The sequence below is a fragment of the Dermacentor variabilis genome, chromosome 1, assembly GCF_050947875.1.
Source record: "Dermacentor variabilis isolate Ectoservices chromosome 1, ASM5094787v1, whole genome shotgun sequence".
Taxonomy (NCBI): domain Eukaryota; kingdom Metazoa; phylum Arthropoda; class Arachnida; order Ixodida; family Ixodidae; genus Dermacentor; species Dermacentor variabilis.
The window spans coordinates 185,640,847-185,665,904 of NC_134568.1; the positions used below are offsets into that span (position 1 = coordinate 185,640,847).

At 46.7% G+C, this 25,058-nt stretch overlaps 1 protein-coding gene across 3 annotated transcripts in view; it reads left to right on the top strand.

Moving 5' to 3' along the window:
• The window catches only part of SPoCk (secretory pathway calcium atpase), a 131,594-nt gene that overhangs the window by 20,698 nt on the left and 85,838 nt on the right, over positions 1-25,058 (top strand). For all 3 annotated transcript variants that reach the window (XR_012829881.1, XM_075700922.1, XM_075700918.1), the window contains exons 10-12: positions 3,961-4,085; positions 13,757-13,854; positions 24,191-24,286. Coding sequence is in view for 2 of the 3 variants with exons in the window: in XM_075700922.1 (XP_075557037.1) it covers positions 3,961-4,085; positions 13,757-13,854; positions 24,191-24,286 (319 nt within the window). In the remaining variant the exon portion in view is untranslated. The remainder of the gene's footprint in view (positions 1-3,960; positions 4,086-13,756; positions 13,855-24,190; positions 24,287-25,058) is intronic.

Below are 25,058 nucleotides of genomic sequence, written 5' to 3' on the forward strand. Positions count from 1 at the left end.
AGGCACCAAAAATGCCCGATGCTACAGAGAGCAAGAACACATAAAAAATGCTCCGATTGACATCAAGTTTGTCAGGCAGGTTTCTGTAAACAAAGTAAATTAATGCCTTTGAAAAGAAAATTTGGTAAATTTTGGTCTGGGTGCCAATTGAACCCAAGCCTCTAGGGTGCATACACTTCCCTAACGCCATAGTGGCTCTACGGTTCTGGTTGACTGAAGGTGTGACTAGTGTGCGCATCATTGCACACGGGAAAGCGAGCGCGTTTTTATTTGGCCTAACTGAGGCGCAGTTAGAATACAGGTGAAAGCTTGCGTGGACAAGGAACACGTGGAAAAAGGCATTTCACCAAAGGGACTATAATGCTTTCGCATTCTCACATGTAAGCAGTCTTAAGTGTCTCTGTCGAATTTTTATCATGCCATAGTTGAACTCTTGCGCAGTAAAGAGCAGCTTACCAGGACATAAACTGCAACAGTACTTCTAATTCTCAGTCAGTAATTCACAAAAATCCATGCACTAAAATTTCTGCCAAAGCATTAATTTTCTTTCTGGCATTTCATCTTTCTTTATGGCAATTACCTGCCTTTTGGTGATGACGTGAAATCGGGAGACTGCACTCGGATAATAGGTACTGAGCAGACATCTCGGGATTTCCAGCTCACATAGAATCCATCATTCTTAGCAACTTTTCCACCACCTTATAGAAATAATGCTCTTTGTTAGACTGCAGTATAAACCATTACTTCGGGACAGAGAGCACCCTGCATGTAAAGTGTTGTGTGCATGTTCAAAGCTCGCATACTGCTGACTCTGCAGTGCTTTTAAATGGGGTCTTACGCAGCTTTACAGTCCAGAAGGCATTATGGCGATGCTCTGGGAGCTCTCGTTAGGAAGGTATATAGGGGTTAGCGTCCATTCCTTTTAGGTCAGAGCACAAAAATCCAACAGTTTTCTCATTCATATTACCAGCTAAAAGCTTCTAACAACCGCCCTGCTTTTAGTGTGTTTTTAATGTCAAGGTTGTAATGTAATGTCAAGATGTGCATCTGCTTTTTTATCCACATTACGTGTAATGGACATTTATGTTGGGATAGGAGTGTTTATCACTGTGCAAGGTAATGGTGCCATGCACGTTTCATCTACCTAACTTGAAATTTGTACTGGAATACGACTCTTTAGCAGTATGCACAGCTATTGCAGAATGCATGTTTAGCATCACTAGACTACTATCAAGGAAGGGGGAGCCAACGTGTGGGGATGCGCGACTCTCGCGCGTCCCCTGATATGTTGTTTTCCCGCATGGCTCCCGTCTCCTGTGATCCGGCTTCGTCGCGTAGCCTGGGGCCCGTGGTGGTCAGTGTGGTTGAAGCACAGTACGAGAGATGGTGCGAGTGTTCCGCTGCTAACGCCGCCTCACGGCGGGGTTACTTGGGTGCGTAAAGGAGAAGGCTCTTCCTCTTTGGCGGCAGGTCGGCAAGCGCAGCGGTCGTTCCGCGTGTGCCCCGATCCATGCTTCTGCGAGACCGTCTCGTGAGGCCTCGCGCGAATGCGCCACCGTTCGCATGACCTCACGCGCAAACGACCAGGCGTTGGGATCCAGCATGGGGCGAACATATTAGCTCGCTATCCGGTCGCGGTGAGTCGGACTTCCACGATTTGTCGTGCGCCCATCGGCATGTTTTGTGGATAGCAACTCGGCTAGCAGGCATTGATCTATGAACGGTGCAATAAATGCCCTTGTGATTGTTTGCACTACTGTGTTGTTGTTCCTTTGTCCCAATAGCACGGGTGTGAGAATCCCACATCTGGCTGCCCAACGTGGGGCTCTTGGGGCATCGGACGATAGTTTTAACAGTTTAGCTTCGGTCGAGACCTTCGAACCGAAGCATAGGGCTAGAGTGGATTTTGATCGCTCACGTCGGCAGTGTGCTTTCTTGAGCGAGGCGACAGTGCCTGTAGTGTGTTTGAACTTTTCAACATGCTAAGCCTTTTCGCAAGTGTTTTTTTTTTTTTAATGACATTCGTCAATATGTGAGCCACGTGGTCTGCATCCTGGGAGAGCGAGGCTTAGCGCCCGCGGAGCATTGGCAAGCCTGCAGCGAGTGAGTACAGAAGCATCGTGGGTGGTCCGAATTTCTTATGTAAATAGCTTCTTCTATTTCTTTGACTCTGATGAAGTCGCGGCTCTGGGAGGCAGGTGGCCGCGGGCCACGAGTGCCGCTACGGGCTGACTTGTATTGCGGCTTGGCACTGGGCGGCCTGGCACCGGGCGTTCCGACACCGTCTGGGACGGTGGGCGCCGTCAACTCGGATGCTGTGTGCACCGAGTGGGGTAGGACCACCTAACAGAGCTGACATCTCCTCGCGGCTGCCTGTTCTGCGCCCATTTTGGGTGTTGTTTTTTTGGATGCCGGTTGTTGTCAGGGTAGCGACGCTTCAGGCATAAGGCTTTACGAAGCTGCCTGGTGCACATGGAGGGACACAACCTGGTGGACAGTGGCGTTGAGGTGTTGCACTTTGCTTTCCTCATTCTATTTAGCCTCTCACGAATTGAAATTACTCGTTCGACTCAAGGAAGCGAGCTTCGTTCACATGAACTTAACATCCGAGTAGCTGCCCGATCATTTGCTAGCCGAGTTGAACATCATACCACATGGGCGATGCGCATGCAGAATTCCTCTCCCTTGCACTACTTTAGTGTTTGCCGAGTGTGTTGAGTGTACGCAGCGTGATTGGAGTCACCCCTGGTTGATGCTGTGGCCAGTTCGGCGCAGCGACTTCGGCGTTCCGGAGTCCTGGCCTGGAATCGTGCTGTCGACTCTGCAGAGCTGCTGCTCTGACCGGTGGACGCCAGCGGTGTACCCAAGGACAATGTCGGCTCGCATGTTATGGACAGCGTGTGGACATTTCCTCGGCGCTGCCACTGTTGCATGTACTACCTTGTTTGCGAAGCATGCATTGATGTTAGACCGTGTGACATGTTTCGCCGGAATATGTAGTGATTTAAGGTAGGGGGGATGTGGGGATGCGTGACTCTCACGCGTCCCCTAATATGTTGTTTTCCTGCGTGGCTCCCGTCTCCTGTGATCCGGCTTCGCCGCGTGGCCTGGGACCTGCAGCGGTCGGTGTGGTTGAAGCACAGTACGAGAGATGGGGCGAGTGTTGCGCTGTTAACGCCGCCTCACGGCGAGGTTACTTGTGCACGGAAAGGAGAAGGCTCTTCCTCTTTGGTTCGAGGTCGTCAAACGGCGTGGACGTTCCGCGCATGTGCCGATCCATGGTCTGCGAGACTGTCTCGTGAGGCCTCGTTCAAACGCGCCACCGTTAGCGTGGCCGTACACGCGAACGACCAGGCATTGGGATCCAGCATGGGGCAAACATAATCGCTCGCTATCCAGTCGTGGTGAGTCGGACTTCCTAGATTTGTCGCGCGCCCATTGGCATGTTTTGGGGATAGCAACTCGGCTAGCAGGCATTGATCTATGAAAGGTGCAATAAATGCCCTTGTGATTGTTTGCACTACTGTGTTGTTGTTCCTTTGTCCCAAGAGCACGGGAGGAGAACCCTACAAACGTCACTGTCGACGTTCCTTCTAAGTGTGCTTCACTGCTCACATTCTTTCAGAACGCCTCACAATGCTCCCAACTATTTTTCAGATCAGTATGACTGCTTTTGTGCCACCAAAAATTTTCATGTGAATGCAGCTGAGTGCCTTATGCCTGGGCAAAACTTCATCCTGCACACTCATTGAAAAATTTAGAGAAAATATTGGTCAGTTCTGCCTGATTTTTGGAAGTAGTCATGTGGATCCATGTTCAATCTGTAGTTTTCTCCTGATCTCATGGTGACTATTTTATGGTAAAAATGTTTATGGTAATGAGTTTTACACTAGTAGGATTCAGCTGTGCCTGCTGTTGCTTTGGGCTTTCTTATATGTGTCTTCATCTTTCTTGTTGAAGCCTTGCCGTGGCAGCTATCCCTGAAGGTCTGCCTATTGTGGTCACAGTCACCCTCGCCCTTGGAGTGATGCGCATGGCAAAGCGTAAGGCCATCATCAAGAAACTGCCAACTGTGGAAACTTTAGGTGGGAAACTTGTCTTGTGCTCTGTCTGTGGTGAAGCAAAAGAACAAAGTTTGCATGAAAGGCTGCATTAATTGTAGTTAAAAAACGTTTTCTAAGAATGACAAACTAAATGATATAGTTAGCCCTATGTATATCTCCGGAGACCCCTCGAACAGTGTATTGCACATTGCCTTTGCTTTCAAGTTCAACTCGTAAGTTAGTATGCAAAATACTGTATTCACTTGTGTAAGGATTTCCCTGGTGTAAGGCCTGCACCCCCACTTTGGGAGTGTGAAAATTTGGAAAAAAGTTTCGCTAAGCTTCATGTGCATACCTGAGTGCTGGTTAATTTCCACGAGCTGCTACTAGATGGCGTTAGTTGTAATGCCGACAACACCTTTATTCATCGCTGTATGTCACACTCAGCGCCAAACTTGCCATGCTGCAACCTTGGCCGCTGACTCCGACAAATCGGCATGGTGGCACTGATAAGGCTGAGCGAGCAGATGCAGCAAACCGCTGCACCCACCAGGAAGCTTTGCCTTGCAATATTTGTACCAGTAGACTAAATCTGCAATTGTGTGTAACATAATGTGCATGGTATAGGCTGATGGCCATATGCGAGAAGTAGAGCCTGGGTCCGCGAATGATCAGCTTGAAACTTCTGCAAACGCCACCATGTTTGTGTAAGCACTTATGGACGGAACAGCATAAGCTCACGTGTGGGCATAAAGCTAACAAAGTTACAAACTAAGACAGCCTAAACTGACACTGTCATGGAGTTAAGGCCATCTGTATAGTATCTGCACTTCACGATGACCTGTGATGCACATCGGGCTGTGCATGGGAAAATGTCAAACGCATTGGTGACCTTAGCCATCATGAAATTTCAAGTAACCTTTAATGAAGCACAACACTGACCAAAAGCTTGTAAACAAATTTTTTTTCTTCTGTGCTGCTACTCTGAAGAACAGCAAAATCAGTTTTACTGTTGCAGTTTGTTTTTATGAACCTTTCAATTATTCGGTCAATTTTGCGACATTGTCTCCAAAAAAATCGATCACCCACTATAAATGTGTTCATAGTCAACTGCCAGGAGTTGTGAAAAGCCTACCCAAAAAGAAATCCTAAAAAAAAAAAAGCCTGGGCCTTACACAAGTAAATATAATATTTATCTGGGATGTTCATGCCAAACTGCATGGAAGTGGTTTAGTGATATTGCCGTCAGCTACTGAGGGATAGACACTATTTTAATCTTCACCACTGTTGTCAGAAACAATGAAAAGCTCTCAAGAGGTGCGTTCCAAATACCGTAAGTTGACGTGAATTTTCAGGATGTAGTGTCAACATGCCAACCTACCATGCGATGTTTTACCTCTGTCTTTCTCTGTGAACAAAACAAAAAAAAAGCAGTTTCCACAACTACTAACACGAGGTGACTGCTACTTTCTCCATGTGCATGGAGATGCTGCAGTTGACATAACTATAATATTTGAAGAAAAAAATAAGATTTTCACATTCATAATGTACCAGTCGTTAATAAGAACTGACTTGAAAAGGGATCATCTTTGTGAGCTGTCTTCGGGTCTCAGAAGGATATAATGTAATGGTGTGCGAATACCGAATAGTAGATTTCGAATCGAATCAGGAAAAAAAGCCAAATATTCAATCGTATATCAGAAGCTGTTTCATAAAATTGAATGCCTAGAAATTGTGGTAAAGAAAATACGGCGCTGCTTATGCTTGGAAGTCTCCTAGCATTGCATTACAAGAATCTAGCAAGCTATCATATCATAAGAGGCCAACAAACAAAGACACCAAGGACAGTATAGGGGAAATTACTTGTACTTATTAATTGAACTAAAGAAATGATTAATGGAAATTAAAGTGGATGAAAAACAACTGGGTGTAGGTGGGCCTTGAACCCACGTCTTCGCATTACGCGTGCCATATTCTTATGAATTGAGCTACCGCGACGGCATTTTCCAATCCACTTTTTGAGGTATTTATGTTTATCAGCTAGAATTAAGCCTGAGAATGTTAGCCAGCGCCACCACTCACGGCCCTGACGGTGGATGTGAAACATCCTTTCTGTCGCAGGCGTCATGTATACGTCATCTTTTGGGGTGAAGGCAACTGATCAATAAACCCACACTGGCCGCAGGTGGGGCCTGAACCCACATCTTCGCATTACACGTGCATCAGCAAGCTATCAGTAACATAAATACATATAGAAATCAAGACATACAGTACGGTCTACTCTTATTGAGGGGAACACCAAATTAGTGTACCAGCGCTGATTACAGCTCAGTTCTAGTATATGAAGGTCTGGGAAATATTTTTTATCAATAAAATTTATGTTGAATAGAATCGAGTGCTTTGTTTCCTCTGAAACTAATGAATTTGTGATGGTTGTATTGAATACCAATGGCGTTGTTAGTTTAATGCTGTACATGTGTTTTGTGGCAATCATTTATTTATTGCATAGAAAGCGTTGCTTTCCAGTTTTTCTCTAAAATGCAGAAGGCCTATCTCAACTTTACGGCAGGTGGTTTTCGCAAGGCCAATTTGCGCTAAAGAAGAAAGGACCGCATATCACGTGACTGTTGTTGCAGACGCCTACAGGGAAGTGCATGTGCCATTCGCTCCGTTTCATTGTCAGGTGCCCCCCCCCCCCACCCTTCCATCCCCTTGTTTATCTGCCATCCCCGCCAATGCATGCAACCACGTCATGACACTTTCGTTTCCGTCATGTAAATCCAAAGCTAGTTTTGTGCCGGGCTTCTCAAAGCTGCAAAAGAAGAAAAACAAACGATGTGGCTCTACAAACGGCATCGGTAACAAGAGATTGCCGTTCCCTATATCGCAAAGATTGCGACCGGGAACAACATTGCTAGCATCCAGAGTACTCACTTTCGTTTGTGAGGCAATTTCCGAGTGTCGCGCGGCTGCTGTGAATGTATCTGCGTCAATTGGCACCCAACCGTAACTTAATTGCCGGCGTCTTGATGAAGCAGCGCCAATTAGGCCTAATGGCCTAGGCAGTGTGACCATGACGAAAATTCTCTGCTGGCTGATGTAGTAACGGGCCGCAAGCCGTCGTAGGATGCTTGTTACTAGTACCGCTAGTAAAGTTAAAGATAAACCAAGAAACCTTTGCGGGGGAGCCCTTGCTCGGCTGTGGACCGAAATTCAAGGGCTGTTGGCCCGGATCCGGTGGCCAGCAAGCTAGGCCTATGCCACCCCTCAGCGATTGCAGGCTCGCCTGGCTTGTGTTGTAGCTTCGATGGGGCGGCCGGATGCGGGACCTATGGCATGAGGCCTAACGGCCTGGTGCAAAGCACCGCAAAATAAGAGCCAGGCTGCTTGAGTCGGGGACCAAACAAAGGATGACTTTATTCCAGCGAGGGGAAATGCAGCAGGTATACTTACAGCATTTGTCGCTGAGTGGCACCCTGAGGTAACGATTCGAAACCAAAACAGGATATTACATCACCTCTCCCTTGAGAGAAAAATGCGCCATTCGCTTCCTCGCAACAAAAGCAAGTCATGAGTTACAGAAGAACACAGAAGTGTAAGCAATACACAATGAAGATTTTCCAGTGTAAGTTCTGGACATGTTATCATTTATCATTATAGAATGAATAGGATTTTCTACTAGTATCAGTTATGTACATGTATCATCTACACATTTTAGTTTGTGTTGGCCTAATGGAAAAATAAACACAGTCGAAATGCTGCTCACTACATGCCATGTTGTTTAACTTGAAATGAATTGACTAGAGATGATCACATGTGAGCACTGTAAGACAAGTGCTGGTGATGACATCTTTATACAGTAGAAAATTCAGGTACATGTGCCTATCACAGGCTTTCTTTTATTCTAAGCAGACGTCTAGGCTTCCCCAATTTGAAAGAAAGAAGCATACACATAAAGACACTGAAAATGAACACACGTTCATGAACACAATTGCACTGCAGTTTTCAAGAGTACCCACCTTGGGAGTACAGCGATGAGGTGCACGCTTGCAGACACACGCCATACATGATAAGAGTTCACCGAGTACAAGAAACAGACAATGCGAACATCCGTGTGTCCCCTTGGGCAACACTGATGGGTGGCTCACTCGCTCTGAGCTTGACTTGAGACAGCTCTGTGGCTGCCATGGATTGAAGATTGTGTGCATAAGGCACATTACACTGCATGAAACTGCAGGACCTAAGTAATATGCAAGAGACTTTTTGGCATATAAAAAGACGAATTCGTATGATGGTCAGTACGGTAGTGATAATGTGCGTACTGCACGTTTACGCTGCAAGAAATGTAAGGTACAAAAGATGTGAGGTATCCTTTGTGTGGGGATACTACAAACTCGACAAGCTTTTTTGTTTTTTTAATTGAAGATGTTCCTACCACTAGGATCCACTGTTTAGGTTGCAAGTGACATGCAGTATAACAGTAAACGCAGAGTAACTTGGAGACGTGCGTATTGCACCTCTATGCTGCCAGAAATCCTCCCTTTTGAAGGATACAACTTGTGTACTATTTACCTAACAAAGCGTGAAAGGAAAGACATTTTTGGCATAAGAGCCAAATTCACATGGGAGGGTTGAAACCTATGTAGACAATAAACCAAGGCAGAGAGCTACTTGGAAACATAATCCTTAAACCGTACTGGAGGTTGTCTATGACGTGTAGACCTACGGAGGACTGGCTCTGGTTTTAGAGTGGGATCAGAGGAATTGTTACTCGTACAGGAACTGGAATGTGTGTCGGCATCCTGAGTGCCTTCAGGAGCTGTCGTGGGAGGGAGTGTAGGAAGGAAGTTCAGGAGACCTTTCTGCCTGGGATGAACCCAGTCGCGGGGGTGAAACAGGCAGTTGTCATGAAGTGGATGCAGCAGGAAAATGGGTACCAGTAGGAATGAAGACAGTAGCATGAGTGAGTCGATGTAACAGTTCGTCAGCCCTCGGTAGTGGAAAGGCATCGATGACTATAGCCTTGTTGGGTTCTCTAAGATCGATGCAAAGTCGAATGGAATTGTCTTTCTTTGGAACCACGACGAGCGGAGAAATCCACTCGGACGCTGAGACTCGTTCGGCGATATCAGCTGCTTCCAGCCGTTGCAGTTCGGCGGAGATTGCTCACGGAGAACCAGAGGTAGAGGACGCAGTTTCGCTGAGACTGGTTGCACTGAAGCTCGACGACGAACATTGTGGATGAAGCCCTTTACAAGTCCCAATTGCCCTGAGTACAAATGGGCGAACTCCGATGGAGCGTTGTGCGGAAGAGACGAAAGCTGAACGCTTGGGTAGGCTGGAACTCCTGACACTTGTTGACATGTGAGCGAAGACCCTTGAATGTCAATGCCCAAAGCTTGAATGGCATCTAAGCCTAGAAGAGAAGTGCCTTGATTTGTGATGTGAAATGTCACTACTGCAGCCTTGTTGCGGCACTTGACAAGCATGGAGAAATGGCCTGAATGCAAAATTTCTTGCTGAGAATAATTCTTGAGTCAAAGACTCGAAGGAGATAAGGGAAAAACCTTGAAATGTTCTTCGTACAGGGAGCTATTCATCAGCGACACCATAGCTCCTGTATCCACGAGCAACTTGAGTGTAGTATTCGGAATGAGGACTTCTGCGTAAATTGTTGCTGGACGGAAATTTGGTGCTTGAATTGTAAGCACAGACTGATTGGCTGATTCTGCATCGGCAGTAGTGGAAACAAGCTGCATTCGAGCAGGGGACTGTTGATGCGTTCGGTTCCTCGAACGGCAAACTGAAGCTTAGTATCCCACTTTTCCGCATGCATGGCGAGTGACGTGCTTGGCCGAACAGCCTGGATCGGATGCAATGTGATGAGCTGAACCATATTGGTAGCAATGAACTGCGATGTCTCGACTGGCTTCGCGGAGTTCAGGTTGTGCGCTATGTTGGCCAGCCTCACCAGGTCGCGACTTTCCGTCATGTCGTTGAGTGATATCTTGAACCCGCCGGGTCGAGGGAGAAGGGTGGCGGTGACCACCATCTTGGCATTGCGTTGAGACGCGCTGGACAGACGAGCTGTTGGACTTGGAAGTTCCTTGTCAACTTGCTTCACGCTTCATCCGATTTTTTTGGCTTTCTTGAGCGTGAGGGACAATCCCTTGTAGAGTAACCTTTCTCATATTCTTGCTGATGCGACGCCTTGCAAGATTAAGTCGCGGAGAGACTTGTGCCAAGCGCCGAACGCACAAGCAGGCGCTAGCCTTTGCAATGTGGTGACGTACTCCTGAAGGTTTCCCCCAGGTTGTTGCTTCCTTTTCCTGAAGATAATACGATGCACCAGGGGATTGGTGCTTTTTTTTGTAATGCTGGTCAAAGATGCGAAGGCTGTCTTCGAACGTTGTAGTTGTCAGGTTTGTTTGCAACACAAGGTTGTCGTAGAGATGCTGCTCCTCGAAGCCTAAGTTACTTAGTAAAATGGCTTTCTTCCTGTCGTCTTGTAGTGCCTCACCTCCGGTCGCCTGGTGAAACGTGAAAAAAGAACGCTTTCACGTGAGCCACGGTACCGCAGGAGTACCGGGTAGGGCAAGGAAAGGCGGCATGGAGGGTGCAAACACCATCTGGGCACTGAGAGCATAGGCGGAGGAGTTGAGGTTGGTGGAGAAGCAGACGTAGTTCCGCGTCTTGCATGCTGGAAGCAGGAATAGAACGGCAGAGGCAAGTAGTAAGCAGAAGAATGGTTTACCTCGTCGCCAGTTTGTAGTAGCTTTGACGGGGCAGCCGGACGCGGGACCTACGGGATGAGGCCTAACGGCCTGGCGCGAAGCACCGCAAAAGAAGAGCCGGACTGCTCGAGTCGGGGACCAGACAAAGAATGACTTTATTTCAGCGAGGGGAAAAGCAGCAGCTATACAGCAGCCCAGAGGTAACGATTCGAAACCGAAACAGGATATTACAGCTTGCTCGTTATTTTCTGTCAGCATTGATAGAATCAAATATATTGCAATTTAAGTGCAACATAATTGTGTACATGTTGTTCTTGCCAACATAGGTGTTTTATTACGAGCTGCATGCGGTCGTGTTGCAAGCACCAACCAGCAAGCTAGGCCTGCAGCTCCTAGTTATCGGTGGCTGTCAAAAGAGCTGAAGCTGCGGACGTGGCCTTGCAGAAACACGTCTACACTGCTCGTATAGTCGTGTTTATATTGGCATCTTTTGTTTAAAACGAATGATCTGTGCAAAAGTTTGTTTTCGCTTCATTTGCGAAGTCATTCCAACAGTTCATGCAGGGGTGCCTGTTCTGGGTGCAGCTATGCGCTGCTCTCTCATTCGTACCATGTGTCCCGAATCGTCGTATGCGGCAAGTCGAACTCTGACGTGTCATATTATGGATCGCACGCAAGATTGCGCACTGTGTCTTGCGCTTAATTCACATGTGACACTTCGCATGTTTGACCAAAATGGTACTGACGAAGGCTTAGGCTATGCAGTTAAACAATGCAGCTAAACAGTAAATTTATTTCTCACTGAATTGTGTCATTTTATGTTATTTATTATGCAGTTTCATAAAAAGTTTACAAAACCTGTAGCGAAGTGGTCCGGTGAAAATGCATGAAGTGGTGAACAGGGTGAAGAAAAGGAGGGGGCGCTTGCTCGGAATTTTCTGGTATGTTCATACGAGTGGCTCATCATGGTGGTCGGATCCTAGGTCACGCATGCTGGTTGTTGACGAGTATTAAATTGGCGTAAATTTTGGCACCACGTACCGAACACACAATCTATGTGCCTATCAATGTCTAATCAGCCCGATCATCACACTTTATGAAATATGTGCTGCTTAATTATTGGAAGTCGACTGTATCATCTTATATTAGTGTGAATACTTATTTTCTTTTTCTTGGCTCCCCGAACAGCACTATTGCCTTATACGGTATATATATATATTTTTTCAATTTGTTGTCATGCTTCTCTCCTTGGCGCTTCTGTCTGTACACCACAAGACTGATGCTTCCAAGCACACTGATGCAGTGTACTGGCTTAGGAAATGCCAGTTAGCTTGTCTGCAATATTGCCGCCAACTTGGTGGCTGCATTGTGCCTCCAAAACTCACAAATCCTATCCTTCGGTGCTTCTGTTGACCCGTTTGGTGACAGGCTTCCAGGGTACAGGCTCCTAGCACTGTGGAGACTGTGACCTGGAGGTAATCATCAACTACATGACAGCCTTGGCAGAATTCTTACACAATCGGTACTTCTCTAAACATGTAAACTATCAACATTCAATACTCTATTTAATGAGCACGAATTTAATAAAATATTGAATATAAAAGAATTTAAATAAATTTTGGGGGTTTACATGCCAAAACCACAATGATTATGAGGCACACTGTAATGGGGAACTCCGGATTAGTTTTGACCATCTGGGGTTGTTTAATGTGCACATGGTGCTAAGTACACGGGTGATTTTGCATCTTAGCCCCATAGAAATCCAGCCACCGTGGCCCGGAATATAACCTACTACCTCGTGCTTAGCAGTGCAACGCTATAGCCACTAAGTTACCATGGCAGGTGAATATAACAAAGTAAATCTAACATGTTTGTCTCCGATATCACCATGTAACGAACACATGTTCATAAGGGAATGTAGGATGCAATGAAGGTATTTTCCTGTCAGATACGACTTTGTTACAGCAATGTTCAACTGATTATAAAATTGAAATTCAGGAGAGAAGATGGAATGTCTATGCACCAACCATCTGACCTTCTTTTTTAGTTTGTGTGTTTGTATAACTGTAAAGCATCTTGCTGACTAGCGTGCTTTTTTGATGCAAAAGCATCATATGGCTCATTGAGCGTAAAAGGCGGTGTCTGTCATCTGGACAAGCGAAAAGCAGCACCTAAATTCCCATTGGCTGCAATGCAACGTCATGAGTGTGCCTCGACGGAGCAGGGCGGGCAAAAGGGTGCACCTGCTGCCACAATAGCATGCCAGGTGCTGCATGAGGGTAGAGGGCATCGCCGTAACACCACGCCATCCTTGCTCTCGCTCTTGGAAGCCTTTGTTATCTGTGCATTCCTTGTTCGCGCAACCTCTCGGCTGTGTTATAACTGTGCCTTGGTAAGGCCAAATCAAGATGTGCCAAGCCAACCTTTTCTAGATAGGTGGCGTGTGCACTCTGCTTTATGATGTTAGGCTACTTGGATCGAAATTTCCATTTTCAAAGCGGTGATGCTAAAATCACCGTGGCTTACTCGAGAGCGTCCCTATTAGATCCTATGGCAGTCAAGCAAAGTAGCATGACGTCACGGATCAAGGTGCACCGGCCTTGTGCTATCTAGGAGGCATTGGCCAACCGTCTCAATGTGCTCGCTTGCCCGTGAGGAGTTCATAACTTGAAGGATCGCTCAGCGGTATTCAATTAGACATTAATGCTTTCGCATTCATAAGTTGTAAGAAGTGCTTAGGTGCCCTTGGACTTTTTAAGCTTCAGATTTGCACAAGGTAATATGAGGTACTAGTAATATGGGGTAGAGCAGCCAAATTCCATTTCACTTGTGACATGTGACTTTGCGTGTGGCAGTATCTTTTGATGTCTTTCTAGCTTGAATGCCTACATACATATTTTACAGCACTTTGTTGTTTGCAAAGTGTGAGTTACCTGGAAGCACAGGAAGTACAAATGCAAATTTTTTTATTCCCTGCAGGTTGTGTTAATGTAGTGTGCTCGGACAAGACTGGAACTTTGACAAAAAATGAGATGACTGTTTGCTCCATCATGACATCAGAGCTTTACCACGCTGAGGTAATGTGCCTGCCTTCATTACCAGCATTAATATGGACATTTTACCATCGCTGACTCGGCGCTGTGCACTGGGCCTCATGTTACACTCCCAGCATGGTTGGGCAGCTGCTCTAGTCAGATGTGCTTTTTTTGAAGTGGGCTGCATTCATCTAGCACTGACTGAGATCTTTTTGTGCATATAACTCAATGCAGCCTTTCTTGCTGTTAGATACGAGACCTTTTCCTGAGCCTCCTTCGAGTTCACCAGACCACATTGAATTGCGCCACAGCTAATTATGAAGCGCAGAAGCACGGATACCACATTCCAGAGGCGCGGCACGTGCAAACAAGTTGGCGGCCCCCACCTCGTGTGCCGCAGGTGGAACTATTCACTGCTTGACTCTTCCCGAAAGTGAAGCGAGAGCCTGGCACTGTTCCAGGTAACTTGGATCCAAGAGGCAAGACGGGTGTAATGCACCTTGAAACCCTGGCAGCGTCGCCCCCATCCGCCTATTGTGACGGCGCATTGCAATTCGGCAAGGCAAGACCACAGGGAGAAGTAAGCCCTCGGACAATTGGGGACCAAACAGTGACTCTCTTCGCCGGGTGTGACACAATCGCACGGGCGCCTACCATTGGCCGAAAATGACACCTGAGCGGGCTCGCCGATTGGCCGAAAATGGCGTCACCTGAGCGGGCTCGCCCATTGGCCGAACGTGACGTGTCTTCGAGACACCGAAGGGCTTAAAAGACACAGACCGGGAGCAGCAAGAGAGCATTCCTAAAGCATTCCTTGATTCTTCTCTTTCGAGCTTCTTGCCGCGGGCCGCAGCGTCCGAGTTGCTGCCGGCCCGTAATGACTTTAAGACTTGTTAATTGACTCTCACTGTAAATAATGTAAATAAACCTCCCAAGTTTTCATCCCGAAGTCCTCCTCAACTCCTACAACTGGTTGCCAGCGGTGGGATCGCCTCCAAATGCAACAACTGGTGGCAGCGCTACGGATCAACCTTCGTCGAGAGAAATCCTGAGGAACCCGGAACAGCGAAAAAGAGCCTTCGTCCAAAGGAGTCCCGAGGAACTTGGAACAGCGAAGAAGAGAGAGCCTTCGTCCAAAGTAGTCCTGAGGAACTGGGAGTAGCGAAGAAGAGCGAGCCTTCGACCCAGGCAGTCCTGAGGAACCGGGAACAGCGGACCAATGAACCAGATGGCAGGGTGCTGCAACCATAAGTGAGTGCGTGGTTTTTTTCCTTTTGATTCGGCAGACTTCAAATGTTGTGTGTTCATTATGATAGTTCTCAGAATTGGGAATTTGTTGCATTGTGTGTTTGCACAAATTAAATAAAGAAAACAGTTCTAACCACCAGTCGGGGCAGCTGCCATGGATCTTCGAAGGTTGGCGAGGTTAGACTTGTTATTGGTGTGCGACGATTTGGGAGTTGAGGCGGACGAACAGATGGAAACACCAGCTATCACAAAGGCGATTAAAGATAGTGGCAATGATCATAAAAGTATTGAGATTGCTTGGGAGGTGATACAAGAACCATGAGAGCGTGAGGATCGTGAACGTGAGCGTGAGAGTCGTGAATGTAAGAGTGAGCGTAAGCGTCAAGAACGCGAGAATGAACGTGAACGTGAGTATCAAGAACGTGAGCGTGAGCAAAAGCACGAGAAAGAGATAGCAGCATTGGAAAAACAGATACAATATTTTCAGCAGTTAACGGAACAAAGACAACACCTGTCTGAAAATTCTGTAGGTAGTACAGAGCAAAAGAATGAGTATTTGCCGAATTTTCGCCAAAAGCCGACGAAAAGAGTACTGCCTGTGAGATTGGCTGCACATTCATAGGTAAAGGGAAAGGGCTAGCTGCTAACGATGCCTTAGTGGCAACAGAGGCCGTTAAAGGCCGGAGTGAAAGCGACGAGGTGCTGTGCCAACAGAGCACTGTAGAGACAGATAGGCCAGCTGCGAACAAATTGGCACAGTCACCGCAAGTGTGCGTCGCATGTAATGTTAGCAAGGTCGTTGGCGAGGTACAGAATACTGCGGACTTGACAGACGCGAGCACCCATGTCGAGCCAGATCTGTGTGCCGAAGTGAAGTGCCAGCTGGACGATGCAGTTGAGGACAGCTCTCAGGATTGCGAGCTGCGTAGCTCAAGAGAAGACAACTGCATTGTTCAGAGATCGGTGCAGCTCTCCGCCAGTCTAGGTAGCCAAGAGAGGGATGATTTAGTTAAGGATCATTCAGACTGTGCGGGTAAGAGACCGATCCGGGCCGACAAGATGTGTAACGGCCAGCACGAGGCGCGAGAGACCGACATGAAAGAGAATTCAAAGAGAAAGTGCCGCAGAAAGAAGCGCCGTAAAGATCGGAATGCGGTGGCTAATGTAGCGAAGCCAAAGACGGCGACAGGCGCGAAAAGGCAGGGCGCGGAGAAAAGAAAGGTGCGGTCATCATTGACGATGTTGACGCACCCAACACGTTCGAGCCACCGGTCAAAAGGAGACCGAGAAGCATGTTGTGGCCGGACGCGGACAAACGGCACGGGGCAGTTAAATTCCTCGTCATTCCGTCGTTCTTTTCGAAGCTCAGCGTGTGGTACAAAGATGCGCAAGGTGGCAAGACGAGACCAGGTGGGGAGTAGCGACGCGGTCAGTCGAGGTCGTGATGAAAGCAGGGCGCCAGGACGCAAATTGGCAGGGGACTGTAACGTCTTGGGGGAGCTGATAGTGAGTCAGCCCTTTTGTTGTTCCTCGGTAGCCAGAGTAGCTTTCGGACCGCGACCACCTCGGGTACGGCTCAAAGTATGAGTCAGACGTAAGCGTTTGGAAAGGGAGGCCAAGAGTGCTTCCGTAGAAATGAAGTGTTTAGTTTTATTTTTGAGCACTCGGATAATTCTCGTGATTTAAGTTTCTCTCAATATGCAAGGTATGAGCTCTGTTTATGTTTTGTTTGAGAAGCTCGAGATTTGAAAGACGCATTTTTTTTGTAAACATGTAGTATCGCGAGGTGTTCATTAATAAGTAGATAGGCTTTCTTTTTTTGTGTGTGAGTAACCTGAGTGTCAAGGTTATCGGTGAGTGGCCTATCATAGCGCGCATGTGTTTTAGTTAACCTTCTTTTTTTTATAAGCGTTTTTTTATTTTCTAAGCTTAACCGCGTAGGTTTTCAGTAAGTGCATCATTTGCATTGAGTAGTGTTCTTAGTTCCTTTAGCGCGTGTCCTGTGCGGACGGAAGGAAGCAGATTTTTTACTGGGTTGCTCGTGTGTGTTGAGGGCAGCCGTATTCTGACTTTTCTAATAAGTATGCGTGGAATGAGTTATTAGGAGACGCATCATTTTAAGGTTTCTGTGGAGTGCGTAAGCCCCGCAAGTTTAATTGCTCGCTTAAGTTACGTGTCCTGTAGGGACTAAAGGAAGAAACATGAGTAAGCGTAATAAAAAGTTTGCCTACGACGCAAGTACGCGTTGTGATTAGTGACCACAAGGCTAGCGTGCTTGTGATTACGTACTTGTGAAGTTGACCAGACTATTCAGTGGCACCAATGCATGCGATAAGTATGCCACTGTGATAGGTTGGAAACATGCTGTTCGAGTAGTTAGGCCACTTAAGTTATGTTTGGCTGTTTTCATTGTTTGTTTGCAACGGCAACGACCCATTGTTTTACTACAACAATGACACTCTGGTCTTGTCGGCATTCGGGGAGAAATGGATAGCAGCTTGGAAAGGTGGTTGGAACTGCTTTGTCAAAATTGGGGATATGAAAGATCAGGGTTCATTTTGACTCAGTAATAGCCTGGCGAGTCAGGGGTGAAGAGCCTGTGCTTACACGTGGTGCAGCGCTGTGTTGTTTTGTTTGTTTGGTGTACGTTCTCCAGGGCCCAGGATCCCGAAGTTCGTCAAACGAGGCTCGACACCAGTACCCTGCAGGTTCTTTCAGCGTTCCTCATGGCCAGCGAATTGATTTCACCGGCCATTCCGAGCTTCCGGGGCGAGAACGAGCTGTTAGATACGGGACCTTTTCCTGAGCCTCCTTCGAGTTCACCAGACCACATTGAATTGCGCCACAGCTAATTAAAAAGCGCAGAAGCACGGATACCACATTCCAGAGGCGCGGCACGTGCAAACAAGTTGGCGGCCCCCACCTCGTGTGCCGCAGGTAGAGCTATTCACTGCTTGACTCTTCCCGAAAGTGAAGCGAGAGCCTGGCACTGTTCCAGGTAACTTGGATCCAAGAGGCAAGACGGGTGTAATGCACCTTGAAACCCTGGCAGCGTCGCCCCCATCCGCCTATTGTGACGGCGCATTGCAATTCGGCAAGGACAGACCGCAGGGAGAAGTAAGCCCTCGGACAATTGGGGACCAAACAGCGACTCTCTTCGCCGGGTGTGACACAATCGCACGGGCGCCTACCATTGGCCGAAAATGACGACACCTGAGCGGGCTCGCCCATTGGCCGAACGTGACGTATCTTCGAGACACCGAAGGGCTTAAAAGATACAGACCGGGAGCAGCAAGAGAGCATTCCTAGAGCATTCCTTAATTCTTCTCTTTCGAGCTTCTTGCCGCGGGCCGCAGCGTCCGAGTTGCTGCCGGCCCGTAATGACTTTGACTGTTAATTAACTCTCACTGTAAATAATGTAAATAAACCTTCCAAGTTTTTCATCCCAACGTCCTCCTCAACTCTTACATTGCACTGTTTTCATTGACTTTTGATAGCATTTACCCTTTAACTCCCCGCCCCCCAGTCAGAAGATCACCTGGATTTAGTTTCTTCGAACTTGGCGGGTACGTTATCGGATTGGCTAAAACGAGCCTTGTCTTTCTCACTAAGCGTGGATTTATATTTTTTAAATCTTCACTGAAGATGGTGAAAAATGACCTTTGGCGCCCCACACCGCAGAAACATGAAGATGCATAAGTGACTTACTACATGTCCTTCTTCTAGCCTACACGGTTCTTGTTCTTTTTATTAGTATTGACATGCATTACTTTTTTCCGAAGTTTTTTTTCTAACTTTTAATGTGCAGAAAAGCCTTCATTTGTAGTGAGTAGAAAAGTGCTGTTGCCTTCACTGTTACTTCATGCATTGTCTTCGATGAATTGGCTTGGCTTATCTATCCACAGAATAACGACGCAGGGGGCCAGCCAACCGTGATGTAGGCATGTACTTGGGGCAAAATATGATACAAATTTAAGGAGGTTCTGTACAACAACGAAAACTTATTGTACCAGCTTTTGATTATCAAAAATGGTTGAAGAGGTCAAAATATTGATAGTTTCTTAAAGTTGCACTCACTTCTGTGGAAGCAGAACAATTGGTGGTTTTCACAATTTGCAAGGCAGGCTATCATCATCGCCCTCACTTCTGTGTTGCTGGAGGAGGGACTCTTCTTTTTTTGGGTGCTGCTCAGATCGAAAAATTCTGCTTACAAAAATACACATGCTGCAGGTTTAAGCACTACTGAGGGGGAGCTTTTCGTTGCACCATAGGAAACTGGGGCCTTAAAGATCAGTTGTCAGTCCCTTTAAATTTTATAATTTTCTTTTACTTTTTCAGACTCACTCAGTGTCCTCATTCAAAATATGTGCATGTGGTTTATCCAATATATTTAGCATTAGCATTAAGAGAAAATGGGATCTGAGGAAGCCTGTTTTTTTAAAATACATAAGAGTTTTATATATTAGTCTCTGAGCACAAGCCAGTAAAACAAATATATATTAAGTGTTATGCATAAGTGCCAAAATTCAGCAATGTGTAGTGAAATAAGATGTCACACGTAATGATATGAAGACACCAAGTCCAACGGGAACAAATAGTCATTTATTTTATGCACGTAGCACGTTCGTGCTGACTCTTTGGCCACTAGCAAATCCTCGTCGCTGGTTGCCTTTTACTGTTGTTGCTGCCATGAACAGTGCCACCACTGGCTTGTGGTGGCTTTAGCACTGCAACGTAACACTCCTTTCCCACACAAAGAAGAAAAAAGAAAGGAAAAGACAGTTCAAGCTTCAGGGAGAATAGCGCACGACTGGTCGTCACTGCCTGGTTGACCTTCTAAGTGGTGGTGATCGAGACACTAAGCTGACTGCTGGGTTACATACATTCTGCCAATCCTCTGGATTTTTCTGCCTCAGGTTCTTGTACGCTGGGCATCTCAGTTGTCATTGAGGCTCTTAGTTGCATCTCGGTTGTCCGCAGCATTCCTGGTTGTTGCATTTCTAAATCGGAGCCAGTCTCACTTATTCTCTCCTGGTTGTGCTGTAGCTGATCCTGACATGATGCTTCTGATGCTCAAGCCTCAAGTGGTCACCGTGGCATATCCATAAGGAGCCATCTTCGAGAATCACTGACACGAATGATGCACTTGTTGCTGTGCCGACATTCGCGGGAACCCACCGTGGTCCAGTTCTGAAGTTTCGTGCCCACACTCTTGTGCCAGGCTAAGGCAGTCCCCCTGTTCTTGCATTCTTGTCAGCCCTATCCTTTTGTTGCAACTGCTTCCAGCCAACCTGAACTCTCAAATCTGGATGCAGCCTATCCAGCTCAGTCTTCAGTTGGTGGCCCATAAGCAGCTTGGCTGGTGCACAACCTGTGAGGTGGTGCATAGTTTTTCTGTAATTAAACAAAATGTTTGATATGCTGGTGTCAAAGTGTCGCACACCTGTCTTGTTTAATTTGTTTTTTTATTGTTTGGACCACCCTCTCAGCTGTACCATTAGACGCTGGATGGTAGGAGGGGTACTCTATTCGTATTCACTGCTGGTAAACGCTGGCCCGTTGTCACTCACCATTACATCTGGTAAGCCTTGAGTGGGAAATATAGTCCTCAGGCATGGTATAGTGGCTGTTGCAGAGGGACCAGCCATATGAACGACCTCAACCCACTTGGGGTAGGCATCAACCATGACAGAAAAATAGACCCCTTGCCATGGCCCCTGAAGTCCACTTGCAGGCGTGACCACGGAAGATCTAGAAAAGGCCACGATGTCTGGTGCATTGGTTTTTCATTTCACCTATATGCCTGGGACTTCGTGCAGCTGTTAACTTTGTTTTCTATGTCTGCATCTAAGCCTGGCCGCCACACATCACTCCTTGCGACCATCTTCATTTTCTCCATGCCAGGGTGTGTCTGATGTAACACCCCTAGTACTGCTTGCCGAAAAGCTGTGCGCATCACCACTCAGCATGCGCAGAGAACACAACCTTCTTGTACTGAGCATTCGTCCATGCAATGAGCAAATGGCTTTCATTCATCTCCCCGATAGTTTCCTCCCATGCCACAATGCCTCACAAACAGTGGCAAACGCAGGGTCTCGACTGGTAGCTAAGGACATAGCTGCCAATGATAACAGGGTCGGGTACTCTTTTCCCAGCATGAAAACCTCGCCGACCACCAGTTTTTTTTGGGCAGCCAGCTAGTGACAGGTGACTGAGGCCATCAGCATTTTCCAGCTCTGATCCCTTACGATATGCCAAGTGGTACTTGTAAGCAGTAGATGTCAAAGCCCAGCGCAACAGCCCTGGTGAACATTGCTGAGGGGTACCCTTTTGTCATGGCCCAACAGACCCAACAATGGCTTGTGGTAAAAAAAAATGTTGAACATGCATCCCCAAGCATATTGGTGAAACTTCGTGACTGCAAATATTACAGTCAAGGCCTCTTTTTCCAGGTAACTGTAGTTCTTTCCTGCAGGCGTCAGTCGTCTGGATGCGAATTCTATTGACCGTTCTAACCCGGTCTCTAGCCTGCGAGCTAAAACGGCTCCCACGCCATAAAAAGCATTGCAACACATGAACAGCAGTTTAGAGTTGTGGTACATCAGCACTGATGCTGACATGAGCTGTGTCTTGCTTTTGGTGAAAGCTGATTTTTGCACTCCACCCCATTTCCAGGGTGTGCGCTTCTGTAAGAGTTCATGCAAGGGCTGGAGTGTTGTCGACACATTCAGTAGGAAACTTCAGTAAAAATTTATCAGGGCCAAGTAACTCTGCAATTCATTGTCATTATTTGGCTCAGGTGCCTTGAGAATTGCCTCAACCTTGCCAGGTGCCGGTCGTAAATCCTCAGCATCAAGGACATGCCCAAGGTATTCCACACTTGATTGGAAAAACAAGCACTTGCTCAACTTCAGCTTCAACCCGGTTTTCTGCATTTTCCTCAACACTACCTCCAGGTTCTGCTGGTGTTCTCTAGTGGATCCAGTTACAAGGATGTCCTCAAAGTACACCTCCATGCCTTCGCAACTTCGTAACGACGCCTCCATCTCCCTTTAAAAGATAGCTAGTTCCAAAGCCACACCAAACAGCATTGCCTTGTATTGGAAAAGACCTTTTTGTGTGTTAACAACAAACTTTTTTGACACAGCATCTAACTTATCTTCCGATAGGCGTCCTGCAGATCTAGTTTCAAAAATGTCTGTCCCCCGGCTAACTTCGCCCACATTTCCTCTAGCTCGGTACGGGGTACACTTCAGTAATGGCAGTCTCTTTGACTGTGAGTTTGAAGTCGCCACAGATCCTGACCCTACCATCCTTCTTCAGCACTGGCATGCTGTGCACTGCCCATTCCGATGATCGAACAGGACTTGGGATGCCCTCTCACTGTAGCCGCTGAAGTTCTCCCTCTACTAAATCACGCAGAGCAAATGGTACATTTTGAGGTCTGCAAAATACTGGCCGCGTTCCCTCTGATATTTTTATGCTGGCCTGCATGCGCTCAAATGTCCCAATACAGTCAGCAAACAGTGAGCCATAATGACTGACAAGTGCATCTGCACTGCTCAACTGGTGAACCTTGGCTATGTCTTCCAAAGGCATGTCGAATGCTCTGGCCCAATTTCGCCCAAGTAGAGCCCTTGTGCCACCTGGCACCATGAACAATGATAACTTCCCTGCTCTTCCCGCGAATTTTGTGTTGACCCTCGTTGACCACCGAAACTGACGAAAGCTGACCAAAATATTCTTGCAACTTGAGGTCTGATGGTTCCATGTTGAAGTCGGGAAAACGGCTCTTGAACTTCGTTTCATCAGTGACTGAAACCACGGCGTCGGTGTCCAATTCCGTTTTAATTGGCTTCCCCTACATCATAACCTCAACGAAAATGGGCAGCACCTTTTGCTCGGCCGTTTTATGTGATGTGACTGTTCATTTCAGGTGACGGTGCCATTTCTAAAACCCAGAGTTTCCTAACGGTGCCTGCATCTGAGTCGTAGTCTTCCGGCGCAGCCTTTGTGGCGCCTTCGGCATTGTCAACTATGGTGTGCACGTGACGTGCGCGGCGGTCACTTGTCTGCTTTACTACTGAACTCCTGTTTGTGCACATTTGAGCAAAGTGACCATGTTTCTGGCATTTAAAACAACGCCGCCCAATCCATCTACAGATATTTTCCTGATGGGGACCACCGCAAAAAAACAACGCTGTGCCGGCTCTGACACTATGTGACTTATCGCCACCTCGTGAACTTGGCCCGTAATCTGTTCAGCGCCATGTGCGGCAGCTTCCATTGCCGACACAATCTTCACTGCCTCATCCAGCGTCAAATGTGCTTCTTTCAGCAGGTGTCGGCGCATGGTGTCCTCGTACATACCGTGCACCAGGCGGTCACGCAAATTGTGGTCGAGCTCCAGTCCGAATTTGCACTTGTTGGCGAGCTGATGAAGGGTGGCCATGAACTCTTTTGCACTCTCCCTGGTCTTCTGTGACCTGCTTTAGAAATGATATTGCTGCTCGATAACTGGAAATTTTGGAGAGTAGTGCACCGGCAGCAGTTCCAAACTGTTCACTAGTAAAGCCTCCAACGATCTATCTGGTGCCAGAAGCCTGCGCAGAAGTGAGTTTGTTGGTTGCCCACAGCCGCTCAAAAACACGGCTCTGCATTTGCCTTCTGCAACGTCAGTTGCAATAAAATACTGTTCCAAACGCTCCCCATACTCTTCCCATTCCTGGCCGCCTTCTCTGGTGAATGGTTCCAGTTTAGGCATACTTGCTGTGGCATAATAATCCCAGCTTTGTTGCCAGTTGATATGAAGACACCAAGTTGAACAAGAACAAGTGGATGTTTATTTTGTACACGTAGCATGCTTGTGCTGGCTCGTTGGCCACTGGCAAATCCTCATCGCTGGTTGCCTTCTTGTACCATTGTTACTACCATGAACAGTGCCACCACTGGCTCGTGGTAGCTCTAGCACTACAACGTAACACATAACTTGTTCCTTACAAGCAACACAAAGGAAACTGTAGTGTGGATGAATAGGATTTGTACTATGTGATGTCGGTACAAACTGGCAGGATGAGTACAACTCCAGCTTTGGAGTTGTTCAGAACAACCATTTCTTAAATTTTTACAGGTTACAGGAGTTGGCTACAATGCAGATGGGCATGTGATTCTCACTGAGCCTGGAGAGAGAGATGCCCAAATGGATTCACTGAGGCTATTTCTCGAGGTAAAAAATCTGTACTGTCACTACTATTCTGGTTAGCTGTTGCGTGAATTATCTAGAAGTTCAGATTTTGCATTGTGCTCTTGATTCACTAAAAAGCCACTTTAATGGGTCGTTAATTGTTATTAGAAGTTGGGAATATTCGAGAATATTCTGAATAGTTTCTGCTATTTGAATAGAAAGTTGATATTCAGTATTTTCAAATATTGATTTTGTAGAAACATCAAGTATAGTATGATTGCTAAAGCCTGCATGGTGCAAACGTTGATACAAACAATAGCTGTGCGTTATGTATAAAAGCTTGCAGTTTGCTGGCACCTCAACTCAGCTAGAAGTAGTTAACCATTTGTGTAAGCTTTGTTCCAAATGAGGTGCATCTTATGGTGCATGAGGCAGTATTGCAGATAAGGTGGAGTAGTTCCTAAGCAAGCAACTAGAACTTCCACTAAACCAATAAGAAAGCCTCTATTTTAGACTCATTGACATATATTGAGTAATTTATAGTTGCCTAGGGGAGCCTACATACCATGCTTACATCAGTAATATGGTGAGTGGTGTTACATTTAGTTCCTTTTTGAAAAATATACCGTTTTCAATTGGTCACTACGATATCAGTGGCACTTTATAGGTGCATTTAGATCATGTGCAGTTATTTTGTTCCACGTTCTTTATTTTTCTCATCACAAAATTAACAGTAATTTTTTTACCGCCTCCTATTCTTGAGCTATGCAAGACAATGATGTTCACTTGCTTCTGCAGTTAGACTAAGAGCACT